The sequence below is a fragment of the Onychomys torridus genome, chromosome 2 (genome assembly GCF_903995425.1).
Source record: "Onychomys torridus chromosome 2, mOncTor1.1, whole genome shotgun sequence".
Taxonomy (NCBI): domain Eukaryota; kingdom Metazoa; phylum Chordata; class Mammalia; order Rodentia; family Cricetidae; genus Onychomys; species Onychomys torridus.
The window spans coordinates 133,132,511-133,147,589 of record NC_050444.1 but is presented as its reverse complement, the minus strand read 5'-3'; the positions used below and the strand labels follow the sequence as shown (position 1 = coordinate 133,147,589).

Below are 15,079 nucleotides of genomic sequence, written 5' to 3'. Positions count from 1 at the left end.
TTTGGATGACTGTGGGGGAAGCACAGGCCGGGAGTGCAGCCCAATCAGCCAGGTCAAATGGGGGCAGGCAGAGGACAGTCCATAGAACTGAAGGATACCCTGGCTGGAGGGCATGGGCTTCCTGTGCCTTGAAAGGGATGTGGAACTTACCCAAGAAGTGTTTACTCTGGGAGTTCCAGCTGTCCACCTGAAAGGTTTCTCCCCACCCATGGGGCAGGCTGACCCTTCCACCCACTTTAGGCCTCAAGGAAGAGAAACCAAGGTCCTTTTCAGGGGAGCTCAAGATGGAGATACTGGAGCAGGGTTTGGGGTATCACTGATGTTGGACTATGGTGCTGAGGCTGACTTTGAGGCAGAGCTGGATTTTGAGGGACTTAAGGACAGAAGTCAAGACTGGGGCTGAGGGGGTACAGTTGGGATTTAGAACTAAAGTCCAGAATCCGCTGGAGTGAAGAGTTGGAGCTGAGGTTTCAGGCCAGTTGTGGTGCTTCCCTCGGGCTATACTCCTGCCTCAGCCTCTCAGAGTGCAAAGTTTACTGGACAGGCCTGGACTGTAATTACGTGCAGGCTTGGCAGTAGGTATTCAGGGAGGGGCTAAAGATAAGGTGCGGTTGGATTTTGGGGAGGTGGGTTGGGGCTCAGACCGGGGCAGAGGGACAGCATTCTTTTCTTCTGCTGACTGTGTCTGCATATTGTGTTCCAGACCCAACAGCAGCAGACAAGGGCCCCTCCCTTTCCAGGAATGTCTCAGCCCCACAGAAGGCGCCGGGCCACGTCAGCCAATTGGCTCTGGCCCTGCCCTGGAAACAGCACCTGTTAATCCCCCTCCTTCCAGCTCACCTGGATGCAGGTTAGGCAGGTGAAGCGTCTCCCCGGAAACGGAGCTTGAGCGCCCCACCTGCTGGGCCCTGCCTGCCCAAATCGGATCCAGCACAGCCCAGGCTTCTCGTGAGTGCCCCACACCTCCCCACCCGCCCCACCCCCACCGTTTCCACTGGTTCTACTACTGGGAACCTCCACCCACCTTGTGGGGGTCGTTCCCCCGGAGGCCTGTGCCAGCACCTTCAGGCCAGCAGGCCACAGTGCTGGGAAACGATGGGACCGACTCCGCCCATGGCCCCCTCCCCCACCACCTGTGGGGGCGTGGGCATCTACCACGCCCACTTTGCGTGCTGAGCCACCCCTGCAGAGGACTGAGGGGTTGTAGAAGACAGCTCCGTCTCTTTGGAGTAGAATCCCGTTCTCGGCTGTGTGCTCTCCAGGACTTAGGCCCTCTGATTCACCCCGAGAATCTCTTACCCTTTTGCCCCATGGAAAATCTGAAAGGAAGATGTCAGATGGCTCTCCCCCTCCTCAGAATAAACTCCTCTCTCCCCACTTTTCAGATAAGGGCTCTAAGACGTGAACTGAGCCTTCCCTGTCGTACTCAAACCCCTGATGGACTCGCAGCTGGCTCCTACAGGGACGGTCTCTCCTACTGCAGGAAGCTGGGCTCCTGGCCGGCAGCTCGAGCTTTATTTTTACCTGGTGTGAGTCATGCTGTCTGTCCTCTAGGGAACAGGTTAAATGAGTAACACTGTTAGATCCCTCCCCACATTCCCACGGTGGGAAGGACTAGGCTGAGGTTCAAATCCAGAGCCCTCCTTTGCTGCCTTAAAGAACATGTGGAGGGCTATAGCCGGGGGTAGATCAGTGCGGAGCAATCAGGTCAGTGAGGGAGGGGGAAGCAGGTTCTGGGCGAGAACTGAGGACCGACTGGATAGAGACACGCTAAGAGGCAAGAGGCACCCCCCCCCCGCCCCCTCCAATGGCACGGATTGGAACAGCAGAGGGAGTTGAGGAGCCCTGGGTGGGCTGAGGGATGGTTGTATCATCTTGAGGAAGCAACACAGGAGAAACAGGTTAGGGTAAGATGAGGAACTTGGGTTGGGCCCTGTTGCATCAGAGATGACTTTGGCCCAGCAAGAAGATCAGCCCTGCAAAGAGAGGTTTGGAGCCTGGCTCTTTTATTGCCAGACGGAGATGGAGTTGGATTAAAGGAGGAAGTGTGTTAGGGGTCAGGTGCTAACCCACAGAGAAGAAAGGACTCATAGGACTATGAGAGAAAGGTCAGGGTCAGCCTGCTGGCTCCAGAAGGGTTAAGTCACCAGCCTCCCCTCCTCCCATCCAGGACCCAGCAGTGACAGCTGAGGCCATGTGAGTCGGATCCTGAATGAGGCTTTATCTCTGACTGTCCGTCCCATCATCCACTGTGGCACCAGCTCCCTCTGCCAGCCTGGATGGAGACAGCCAGAGCTAGAGAGGTCAGGGGCTGGGCAAGGGGACTCCTTGAAGGGGAGGGGGGAACTCTGTGGTGGAGTGAATTCTGCTGGGGTCAGGGGAGGCGCTTTCCCAAGGTGCAATGCTGGGGCTGCGTCTCTCGGGAGCAGGTCCTGTGGACCCTGGAGAAGATTCTCGGGGCTCTTCCCTAAGACATGCAGGTGAGACTGTGGGTAAGGGCCAGATGGGTGGGAAATAACATGGGTCCTTCCTGTCCTGCAGGTGATGGTAACCATAGCCCGGACTGAGAGAAGGAGACTGGGCCTCTAGCTGCCAACCAGGTGATGGAGACACCAGGCCATGATAAACATCCTCGGAGCCCTAACATTGATCTTCTGACCTGACCTTGTCTGACCAAGCCATGTCCCAACAAGCCTCAGTGGACAGGGGGCTGCCCCCAGATGTGCTGGCAGAGCAGGTGGAGCTATGGTGGTCTCAGCAGCCCCGTCGCTCCTTGCTCTGTTTCTCCGTGGCCGTGGGCCTTGTGGCCGGCTGTGGGGCAGGCGGTGTGGCACTGCTGTCCTCCACCAGCAGCCGCTCTGGCGAATGGCGATTAGCTGTGGGCACTGTGCTCTGCCTGCTGGCCCTGGTGGTTCTGGTGAAGCAGCTGGTGAGCTCTGCCGTGCAGGATATGAACTGTATACGCCAGGCCCAGCACGTGGCCTGGCTGCGCAGCGGCGGAGGGGCTGATGCTGTTGTAGTATTGCTCAGTGGCTTTGTGCTGCTGGTCACTGGCCTGACCCTGGCTGGACTGGCTGCTGCCCCGGCTCCAGCTCGGCCACTGGCTGCCATGCTGTCTGTGGGCATTACCCTGGCTTCCTTAGGCTCAGTCTTGTTGCTGGGTTTGCTGCTGTATCAGGTGGGTGTGAGTGGACACTGCCCCCCGATCTGTACAGCTGCACCCTCCACCCAAAATGGCCACAGTGGTAACAGCAGCATCTTTAGCATCTCAGGACAATTGTCCTCTGGCCAGCGTCATGAGACCACCTCCAGCATTGCCAGCCTCATCTGACAGAGATGGAGCCCTTCTTCCTATGACCCGACTCGGTGTCCCCAGAACTTGTGACATGCACAGGTGCATGCATATATGTATGCCTCCCTGCCATGGGATTGCATAGTATGAGATTAGGAGCTCATGTGTAGCCACACATCCACACCATGAGAAGGTGAGTGATGGATGCCTCCTTGGGGCTGAATGCTTGTGTCTGTGGACTGTCTTGCTCTCTGCCTGGTTCTGGGGTCTCTAGGCACATCTGGAATTCCTGAAGATTTGACCTATATTTCTAAGACCCTACAACTCCAGCCTTGCCCTATGACATCATCCAGGGTCTCCACATAAGTGACCATTGCACACCCATGAACAGACCAGTGATTGTTCTTCAGAGAGAGTGACTTTTGACAAAGCAGAGGGAAATGGCTCCCTGATGAGATGGACCTGGACCGGAAATGCCTTTGAGCTTATCACCTAGCAGCTGGGGCCTGGGTGAGGTGACTTAGCCTCTCTTGCTCAGTTCTCAGAACAGTGTCGCCATTGATTTGTTAGGATTAAGTGCTGTCCTCAATGAGATGACTGGACTCCTGGCAAATGTGCAATAAAAAGGTGTCTACAGTCGTCTTTACCTCACCGGCTCCCCTCAGAGACCCTCACTCCCCACCCCCACAGCCCACTCATTTCAGGCTATGGTGCCCTGATGTTGTCTTTAACCAGACCTGGGGCTTCTTTTCTCATGAGAGAAGGGGTAAGGGCCAAGAGAATTCCACAGGTTTGGGAAGACCCGGAGAGGGTGGGGGGACCTAGTCCTTCACCATGTGTCTGTCCACTTGCTGATTCAAAGGGAGATTTAGCCACAGGTATTGGTGACTGCTTCTGTAGAACTGTGCCCCCTGCCCTATATCGTCTGCCTTCTGTGGATTCCCTGAGGGATGGCTCGGAGGGTATGTCTTCCTCCCCTACCTGGGAAACAAGGACAGCCTGCAATCATGTGGTCGCTGTACCAGTTGGCCCGCTTCTGGGTTCCAGACACGGAAGAGGTGTTCAAACCCTTTTCGGGCAGTAAGTTACTTCCTGCCTGGAGTCACTGTGGAAGGGATCTCTCTTCCTGTGGCATGCATTTCCAGGTAACAGGAACATAGGCTACTACTTTTACTACTTCCTGCTACACAAAGTGCAGATTATGTGAAGACATCAGAGACCTGCCTCCTAAAAGATGCTGATGCAGGAGAAACTTCAAGTTGGAAAAGTGATGCTATAAAGCAGCATTTCTCACCCTGTGGGTCGGTCGCAACCCATTTGGGTTGCTTTGCACAAGGGTCACATATCAGATATGCTGCATGTCAGATATTTACATTGTGATTTATAATAGTAGCAAAGTTTCGGTTCTGAAGTAGCAAAGAAATTTTGTGGTGGTGGGGGGGTCACCACAATGTGAGGAACTGCATTAAAGGGCACAGCATTAGGAAGGTTAAGTACTGCTGCTATAAAGGATTTACTAATAAACTCACTTGGGAAATATGAAGTTACACAAAGTAGAATTTAGCTAAAGGAACACTGCCTCCAATATGAAGATAAATAGTACAATTTGAAGATAAGTAGGTACTTTAACCAGGCTTGTTAGAAACTGTAAGAAAGAAAATTATGTATCACACCTGAAGTTTAGGTTTGCTAAGAAAGTTTCTGCTAATATTTATTCACCAAGATTGACCTACAATTAGGCTCCATTCCCATAATAGAAGAAGACAATCTTGATTTACAGCCAGCCGTTAGACCCATCTCCATAGCACAGAAAGTCCCTCTTAGGGGCAGCTCACATGGGCAGGGCAGGCCACGACCACCATTAAGTCCTGGTCTGCCATTGAGCCCTGTCCCCTATCCGGAGAGGCTGCCAAGTGGACACGATGGAACTTGTACTGACTATTAACAGAGGAGCTGCAGGTCTGATAAGAAAGAGTTGCTTTCAGCAGACAGGGCAAACGTGTCTCCTGGAGAGATGCATGGCTGGTGGACAAGGGGAAGGGGGCTGCAAGCTGAGAGAAGGGCAAGGTGGGCAGAGCCAGGGGAGGAAGACGGTACGTGTCCCAGAATGCTCAGAACAATGGAAACCTGTCTTCTGGATGTTCCATGGAGCTTCGTCCCTCCGCACATTCAAAATGGGGTCAGTGGTGTCTGCCTACATCTATCTGGTGCCACCAATCATTCCTCATGCCAGTCAGAGTCAGAGACCTCATCGTGGTCCCAGACACTGGAGGCACTTTCATTGTCTCCTCCCCAAGACCAGCATCAATACATCTCTGAACCCCTCCTAGCCACCTGCCTGACAACACACACCTCCACAGTCTTCAGCAGGGACTTCTTTGTGTTTGTCCTGGTTGTGTAGCTTTGTCTACACTCCTCAAGTCCACCTCTGTCACAGACACACACGTGAGCCAGAGTGATCATCATCAAACTAAAATGAAATAAAAAACCTACCTTAAAATCTTTACCTTACAATGTTTCCCTAATGCCACGTGGTCTTGTTCTCTCTGCCTCCTGGAGTAGCCACGCCCAACTATTTCCATACACTTTCAACATTCTCTCATTCATCCCCACGTTTGTCCTGTTTTCCATCCTCATCCTTGAAGCCCTCCCTGACCCTGTCCCTTAAATTGGTGACTTGCTCTTTTTTGAAGTCCAAAGCATCCTCAGCTGCAGATGCTAGCCCAGAGCTCATGATGTGCCTGAGGAGACTCAGGGTCAAGCTCCTCCCCACGGAGTGTTTTGGTTTTGGTTGTCTACTGACCCCTGTTCCCCACGTGGACCTAACGCGCAGCCTAACGCGCAGCAGGTGCTTTTGTGGCTTGGGCAGATGGCAATGTGTGCACAAGGACAGTGAGACCCACCCTTAGCCAGGAAGGGAAGTAAGGCCAGTGCACAACACACCTGGCTCGGAGTCTTTCCCTCCTGAGGCCCTCAACTCTCTCCCTGAGAAATCTTCACTCTTTCTGGGTTCCCAAGAGATGCAGTCCCAGGCCAACTCCTGGGAGGCAAGGGACCACAGAACACCTTTCCACCTGGAATAAGCGAGGGGTCCCTTTTCCTGCTGGCTGAGAATATTTCAATATTTCTTTTAAGAAATTGAAGGAGGGTTGGGGATTTAGCTCAGTGGTAGAGTGCTTGCCTAGCAAACACAAGGCCCTGGGTTCGATCCTCAGCTTTGAAAGAAAAAAAAAAGAAAGAAAGAAAAAATGAAAAGAAAAAGAAATTTAAGGAGTTCAGAAACACAGAGGCTTGGAAAACGGAGCACACAGCTTAGACATCTCACTGAGCATGTGGCAATGGTGTCAGCCTCCCAGAGAAGGCTGTGAGGGAGAGAATAGAGCACATGCCCCAGATGGCCTGCTCCATAAGGCTGTAGAGGTCGGCCATCGACCCACCCGACCGGAATGTGAGGCAGGTAATGCAGCCAGCCAGCAGTATATCTACTGCCTCCAGCACCAAAGCAGGCCGGCAGTCCATCCTTGCCTTCCACTGCCTTGTTTCAAACATTTCACTCAACCTCTGCTGAGCCCACATCACCATCAGCCTGCTAGCTTCTCTGCTCTCTCCAAAGCTATCATCTCTTCTTGAAGACACTCCCCCCCCCCCCCACCCCACACCCCTGCCTCCCCACTGTCTTCACCTCCCTTGAGTTTTGGTTAAGACTCTGGTCCACTCTCACCCTTTATCAGGTACCTCCATCCCTGCTCTCAGCAAAACCTCCTCAGCAAATGAACCCACCCTCCCTCTGCCTTCGATGCCCCTACCTCCTACCCCACCCAACACCCTGCAGTAAACAGTCCTCAGAGAAATCTGCCCTGGATATGCCTCCTACCCCAGTCTCCACTGCCGACTCAGCCCCCTGCCACTACACAAACACACTACAAGAGATTACAGGAGGCATCCGCTCTTCCTCCCTTTTGAGAGCCCAAGGAGGAATTTAGACTTTGTCCTCAAGACACTGAAAAACACGAAAAGATTTTTAATCCAGGAGGACTGTGGCTCAAGTTAGTTAGATGGCTTGGCTCCTCTGTGGAGGTAGAGATTAGCCTCAGGAGGAAAAGAAGAGATGGGTAAACATCCCAGAAATGCTGAGTTGAGGTCTCAGCTGACCCTAAGGGATGAGGGTTGGGAAGAGGAGCTCGGACAGGAAAGCAAAGGACCTTAGCAATTTAGAGGCAGCAGAGAGGGCATATGAGGCTAAGGAGAGGTGAGAACAAAGGCCAAAGAGGGGGGCCAGCCAAGGACTTCAGGGGTCTCTTAACAGGTGGGCCACTTTCTCATCACTGGGAGGAAGGCTAGGGAAGGTTGTTTCAGGTTTGGTAGTATGCATATATGTGTGCTTTGCATCCGTGGATGAATAGATGCATGTGATATGTGTACATGTGAATGTGGGGATATTAGGTTGACATTGGGTGCCTTCCTCTCTCTCTCTCTCTCTCTCTCTCTCTCTCTCTCTCTCTCTCTCCCCACCTTATAAATGGAGGAAGGGTCTACCCCTGAGCCTGGAGGTAGTTGTTTTTGCTAGTCTGGTCAGCAGCTTGACTTGGAGACTCCCTGCCTCCACTGAGCTCCGGGGATCCAAACTCTAGTGCTTAGCCTTGCATGACAGACACTTTCCACTGAACCCGTCTATCTCCCAGGCCGTAGTGAGGATTTTAAATGGAGAAATGGCCTAGTCAGAACTGTGTGTTCAGGTGAGCACACGTCTGCAGATCGTGGATTGCAAGGGGCAGAAGTGGAGCCAGGGAACTAGTTAAGAAATCAAGGCACAGTCCAGATGTAAGGTACTGGGACTTAGGGGCTGCTCAGATAAAGCTCCAGGATGCAAGGGATGCTGGGAAAGTAGGACCCACAGAGGAGCCCAGATGGGAGAGATGTGGTTGACTAAGAAGTGATCACCTCAAGATGCAAGGTAGAAGTCAGCCTTGGAGCAGGCAAGGCAGGCAGCCCAGGGCACAAGGCAGATAGATGGGGCTTGCTACGCCTTTTGGTCAAGATAAAGAAGTGCAGGTTTGAAGCAGAAAACTGAGGGAGTCCCTGACCAGTGGCCATTCTCCCTGCAAGGTGGAGGCCGTTTTAAAGGGCTGCTGTGGAGGAGGGAGGGACTGACCATCGGTCCAAAATAGGACATAAAGAACAACAGACCCTCCAGCTGGGCCATCTCAGAGACCCTAAAGCAGGATGCAAAGACTACATGGTGTTGCTCTCTCCAGCCTGAGGGACTTCCTTGCCAACAGAGCATGCCCAGAATGCTATTACCTTTTCACCTAGTAAACTTTCCAACTTTGGGGGGGGGGGGCGCTTAAATCCCTCTACATATTCTTGCATCTTATACATCTTTTTAGAATAGAATAGACTGAATTCTGGGTAAAATGGGCTTCTGAGAAAAATACTCCCATTCCCTAGAAGTTCCAGGCCTGGGGGGGGTGGGGACAGGAAGTGGAGAAACATGAGCCTGTTGCTTGCTGGAACCCGGGATGTGGCCACTACTCTCTGCACCCTTCCTGAAGAATGTGTTCTTGTCTCCTCGCTCACTAGGAGTAGACTCCTCATGACCCCTGTATTGCCTGGTCCTGTTGGAATTCTCTTTCTGGAGAACAAGAATAGAGATGGCTTCTGGGGTTGAAGCCAGCTGACACTGGAGGCCTCCCTGTAACGTGACCAAGAAAATATCAAGATTCCAAGAAGCTTTGAAAGCCACTTTTGAGGCCCCATCAGGCCTGGCTGGAGACCAGGCTGCAGGCATGGGGAGGGGCTGTTGGCCGCGGGCTGGAGTTTCACTGGGACATTCAATGGTGAGATGATGGACGCGGTAACTGCAGTGCTGGGGAGAGGTCGACATGATGGATCTCGAAGTCCAAACTTGGGCACAAAGAGAACCAAAGGGAGTTGGGGTGGGGGCGCCGGGAGATGCAGAGGCAGGCAGATCTCTGTAAATTCAAAGCCACCTTGATCGACATAGCAAGTTCCAGGCCAGTCAAGGCTACATAGTAAGACCCAGTCTCAGATAGATAGATAGATAGATAGATAGATAGATAGATAGATAGATAGATGAGAGAGAGAGAGAGAGAGAGAGAGAGAGAGAGAGAGAGAGAATAAATATCCAAACTGGCATTGAGCAAAACGCCCGCAGCAGGTGAGGTAGAGAAAGAAAGGTGATACCCTCCCCCCTAAGGCTGCAGTCAAGCTCTACATCCTCATGCACATTTCCTAGACATCTGGACACTGTGAGAACGTTCTCTAGAAACTGCTCCTTCTGGCCTAGTCACATCCTACGCAAGACCCCGGACTGCCTGGTCTCCCTAGAGGAGCGTCCTTCAGGCACCAGGAAGCCTCCACACACACCCTCAGGCTCAGTGCCCTGGATGTAATCCTGGAAGTCACCCCTGGGGAGGCTTGCCAGTTCTCCGGTGCCATCCTGTTCTCCCAGCCTGGAGCTTACACCCTGAATCTCCTGGGCCTCCATCCCCTGGCCGAGTGCGGACAGCAATCAGCTCGGGCCAGGTAGGGATGCCCCCGCCAAGAGTATTCATGTCTGAGCCTGCCTTATTCTTACTTCCAGGTAAGATTACGAGTCATGGCATCGGTTGCTGGGTGCAGCCAGCAAGTAGCAACTGAGATGTTTGGGCCTTAGCCTGTCAGTCTGTTCAGTAGGGCTGTCTGTCCAGCAGAGCTGCTGGGAGAAGTACAATACCGATGCTGTTCTTGCTGTTCATTTTCATGTTTTTACAGCATTGGAGGTTTTTATCCAAATCCTTTGCTGTCCTTGCCGGATCTTCTGAGTCCTTCCTGGGAAGCCGCCTTTCAAATCTCCAGCAAGAGGTGAATGTCAAGGGAAGCGACTTAGCAAGCTCCTCCCCCAGAATGAATGCTGGCTACCTATTGTAGGAACTATTGTGGAGTGCCAATCGTTAGGGATCTAGTTAGCACTTACTCTCAGCTTTACATGTAGAATTCAGTCTCGCCCACAACAATAGGAAGTGAATGCCATTACATACCATCCATTTTACTGAGAAATTGGAACAGAGAGGTTCAATAACTTGCCAAAGGTCACACAGCATCTCAGTGTCAGAACTGGGATTTGAATTAATCTGTGCTTTCAAATCACTGCTAGGATGCTGTTAAGAAGGGTGTTGTGTGTGTGTGTGTGTGTGTGTGTGTGTGTGTGTGTGTGTCTGTGTCTGTGTGTGTGTCTGTGTTTGTGTGTGTGTGTCTGTGTCTGTGTGTGTCCCTTTGGGGGGGGCAGGCAGAGATCAGTCTCAAGTGTCCTCAAGAGTCATTCACCATGAGTTTTGGGACAGCGTCCCTATTGGCCCGATGTTTGCCAAGTAGTATAGGTTGGTTGGACAGCGATTCCCAGGGATCCACCTGTCTCTGCCTCTCCCGTGCTGGGATTATAAGCGTGTGCCACCACACCCAGCTTTTTATGTTTTCTGAGATGCAAACTTAAACATGAGGTTTTGGTGTCTGTGCAGTAAGCTCTACTGAATAAGCTTTCTCCCCAGCCTGGGAGTTTCTGAAACTTCTCCTCCGTGGCTTCCACAACGCCTCCCTCACGTTTGCTCACATAGCATAAGAGACACAGTTATACCTTTGAAGGCAGCCAAGAAGCTAGGTTCTCCTCCAGAACCAGGTCTGAATAGAAAGCTCTAGGGCATAGCAAGTAGTGGCCATTGGTGAGGAGAGGCAGTGAGTGGCAAGCTGGGGGCAGGACCTGAAGCCAGAGAGATCAGATGAGAAAGAGGGGGGCAGGTTAATGACATGATTCTCCCCGCATGGTTCAGCACCTTTGTCCCTCCAGAGCCTATGACCCAGGTCAAGTTTCGCCCCTGTGCCTGGAACCAAGCATGTGGAACACAGGAACAGATTGCCTCAAAGAATCCAATGAGGCCCTAGGACAGGGTCCAAGGTTCTGTGACTTCAGGGTCTTGTTCAGCCAGGCCTGGCATCCAACAGCAAGTCTGGGAGAAAGCCAGGCTTATGGAACTTGAGTGCTTCGGTCAGGAAAAACAACTGCTACTTTTGAATCAGGCACTTACCACCTCCTGGGTCCTCGGGAATTCCAACCCATGTCCTGAAGCATATGTAAAGATGTGGGCAGCTGACCTACTCTCAGGCCCAGAACTACACTCAGGGCAGTGCCTCCTCAGTGGAGGCTGAGGGGAGGGAGGTCAAACCATGTTTGCAGCATGTTAGAGGCTGGGATGTGTCTGTAGCCCTGTAGGCCCACTCTTCAGGAGACCTCCTTCAGGGTCTCAGGCTGTGGAAGCCCGTGTTCTTCCCAAGTCTTCAAGAGTCAAAGCATCTCTGAACTCAGGAACAGCTGACAACTCAGATCTGGTGAACCAGACTTCTGCCCTCTAGCTCCTCCTCCCCATCTCCAGGACAACCCCTGCAATGTGCCCACCAGACACTCCTCCCTCAGCTTCCCCTCTCCATTGCCCTTTCTGGCAGTTTCATACATTACTACTCTCTACGACCACATTGCTGACACCTCCAAACCCGAGTCTCCAGGCTGGACGGCACTCAGGTGAACCCTCTGTCCTGGGTATTCCCCCTGGAAATCCTTCCTCTGACAAGGAATGGCCAAGCCAGAAACCAGGGCAGCTCCCCAGATTCAGCAACTTCGGTCAACTCTGCCTCTTCCTGTTCCTGGAGTCTGTGCCATGCCTTAGGTCTCATCAACCACCTGTCTCTTGTCCCGCTCCCTCTCAGCTCTGCAACCACAATGGCTTAAGTTATTTCTTTATTGTTAGTTTGTCCATGTATGTTCTTGTACACGCACTCCTGTGGAGGTCAGAGGACAACTCTGTGGAGTTGGTTCTCTCCTTCCACCTTTACATGGGTTCTAGGGTTTGAACTCAGACCATCAGGCTTGCGTCCTATCTGCATGAGTTAAGTGCCTTTAACAGCTATCTCACTAGGCTTCCAAGGGTTTTTCTATCATAATTCTATCATTTTGAAGAAGGAAAGAAAAAGACACAGATGAGACTCAGCTGTTCTAAACTGGAGTGTGAGTTCTCTCTCTCTCTCTCTCTCTCTCTCTCTCTCTCTCTCTCTCCCTTTCTCTGCACTCCTGAGACCCTAACCAGTATTTTCCACTAAAGCAAGAAATCTATGGGAGTCTGCTTAAGGAGGATTAGGGAATGTGTTAGGATATAAATTGAGGAAATACACTCACAAATACAGAACCAAGTAGACAGCTGAAATTGTCCGCTGATCTGACCAGGAGCGAATCCACCAACAAGGAGGGAGCCAGGACCTGTGATCCCTCTCCCTTTCCTTTAAGAGGTCTTGTACACCGGCAAGAAGCACCGCCTCCTTCGGGTCATATAGCCCAAGGTCATGGGCGGAGCAAATACCACTACAGTCCACTCTAGCTTCAGGCTGATGAGGGGTTCTCAGCCACCTCACTGGGGCCCATCTGAAATCCCTGCCTTTCTCAAGCCCCAGCCTGCATCAGCCACTTCCTCCACCCCTGTTTCCTCTGTGGACTTTCCCTTCAAAGGCTGACACTGGGTGGACACAAGCAGGGGAGCTACCTGACTTGTGAGGATGGCCCAATGACTGGTACAAACAGACAACACTTCCCCACCCCCAATCTCATGTGTGCTACAGGACCTTGGCCCTTGCACTGCCCAAGTCTTAGCTGATTAGATTAGTGATGAATTCATGACCAAGTTGGACCAGTGTCTTGCCTGATTGCTTGGAACTTAGACTCCTCAAGGTTTTGGAAGTCTGAGGAGAGTCACATCATCGTCCCTCTAAATGACAGCATTACAGATACAATGCCAGCCACCAGCCACAAGGCTAGGACAAACTGCTTCCTGCCTCCTAGATCAGCTGTCCCTTTGTTTCTATGCCAGGATCCTTTCCCCAAACTCCTTTCTCCGGCTTATAATGAAAGAAGCTTAATTCAAGCTGCCCCCCTCTCAAGCTCTCCCCCTCTCAAGCTCCCCCCCTCTCAAGCTCCCCCCCTCTCAAGCTCCCCCCCTCTCAAGCTCCCCCCCTCTCAAGCTCCTCCCCTCCCAAGCTCCTCCCCTCCCAAGCTCCTCCCTTCTCAAGCTCCTCCCTTCTCAAGCTCCTCCCTTCTCAAGCTCCTCCCCTCTCAGGGTGGCCTGTATGAGCCATCCTTCCCTCCCAGCCACTTTGTTTTGGTTTGGTTACAGATGTGCCACTGCATGTGTGTACAGGTCAGGGGACTGCTCTTTGGAGTCAGTTTTTCCCTTAGACCAGCAGTTCTCAACATGTGGGTCGCTACCCCTTGGCATCATATATCAGGTATCTACATTACAATTCGTAACTACAACAAAATTACAGTTATGAGGTAACAACAAAATAAATTTCTGGTCAGGGGTCATCACAGCATGAGGAACTATATTAAAGGGTCGCAGCATTAGGGAGGTTGAGAACCACGCACTAGACCTGTACAAGGATCAAACTCAGGCTGTCAGGCTCTCACAGCAAGCACTTTCCATTCTGGACCATCTTGTGGGCCTCACAGGACATCTTCCTACATTAGCCCTGGCTGTGAAGACCAGGCTGGCCTCAAAGTCAGAGATCCTCCTGCCTTCACCCCCAAATTCTGGGATTAAAGGCATGCACCACCACACCCGGCCTTCCCATCACTAAGATTCTTGATGAACTCACTCCACACCTCTCTACGTTCACTCCTCAGTCATTCAACAAATGCCACTGTCCCTCAGAACCCTGTACCACAGAACCAAAATCCATATAGACAAGCACCTTATACAAAATGCTACAATAGTCACATATATCCCATGCGTATTCTCCCACCTACTTTAAATCATCTCTGAAGTGTTTCTCATTCTTAAATTTTGTTTTGGTTTGGTTTGGTTTTGGTTTTTTAGACAGAGTTTCTCTGTGCAGCCCTGTCTGTCCTAGAACTCTCTCTAGACCACGCTGGCCTCTAACTCCAAGATAGGTCTACTTCTGCCTACCAAATGCTAGGATTAAAGGCATGTACCACCACTGCTGGCTTTAATTTTAATTTTGTGTGTATGGATGTTTTACCTACACAAGTCTGTGCACCGTCAGAGCATGCAATTCTGGAAGAGGCCAGAAGGTGTCAGATCCCCAGTGGAGTTACACATGGCTGTGAGCTGCCATGTGGGTGCTGAGAACTGAACCTGGAAACTCTGTAAGAGCAGTAAGTAGTCTTAACCCTGAGCCATCTCTTCAGCTCCACTTTGGCTCTTAATAGAATGTGCCATCACATCGCTCCATCTTCATGGACTCTGCACAAAACAGCAGTGCATGGCAAATTCAAAGCTTAATTATTTGGATCTCTGTGGACATCTTCACCAAATATTTACCTCCAAGATGGCTGAGTCTGTGAATGCAAAACCCTTGGTACAAAGGCCTGAGTGTGTTCATTTAACATCACCTTGAGTGAGAATCTGAGATTATAGAATAAAACAGAGCCTGGGGCCTCCGAGAGCTCATGGTCTGCTCTAGCTGTCTAAGGGTTTAAATTATACTGAGGAGGGAGAGTTGCTGGGAGTCATTTTCTTCAGGAGTGTAGTTACTATGAGGACACCCAGGATCCAGGTACTAATCCTACATCTATACACATACAAACAACCCTAATTAAATCCATTGGGTTATTTAAAAAAAATGGGGGGTTTGGGGATTTAGCTCAGTGGTAGAGTGCTTGCCTAGCAAGTGCAAGGCCCTGGGTTCGGTCCTCAGCTCCGAATTAAAAAAAAAAAAAAAAAAAAAAGG

The 15,079-nt window shown here is 51.5% G+C and overlaps 1 protein-coding gene across 1 annotated transcript; it reads left to right on the top strand.

Annotated features, from left to right (window-relative positions):
* Positions 1 to 2,217: 2,217 nt before the first annotated feature.
* Tmem125 (transmembrane protein 125) lies at positions 2,218 to 3,939 on the top strand. Its single transcript, XM_036178879.1, has 2 exons — positions 2,218 to 2,303; positions 2,542 to 3,939. Exon 2 carries the CDS (start codon positions 2,681 to 2,683, stop codon positions 3,329 to 3,331), a length of 651 nt encoding a protein of 216 aa, XP_036034772.1. The 5' UTR covers positions 2,218 to 2,303; positions 2,542 to 2,680; the 3' UTR covers positions 3,332 to 3,939.
* Positions 3,940 to 15,079: the final 11,140 nt, after the last annotated feature.

Bases quoted from the DNA above. Each gene is read 5' to 3' on its own strand.
- Tmem125 (XM_036178879.1), top strand. From the start codon at position 2,681: ATGTCCCAACAAGCCTCAGTGGACAGGGGGCTGCCCCCAGATGTGCTG.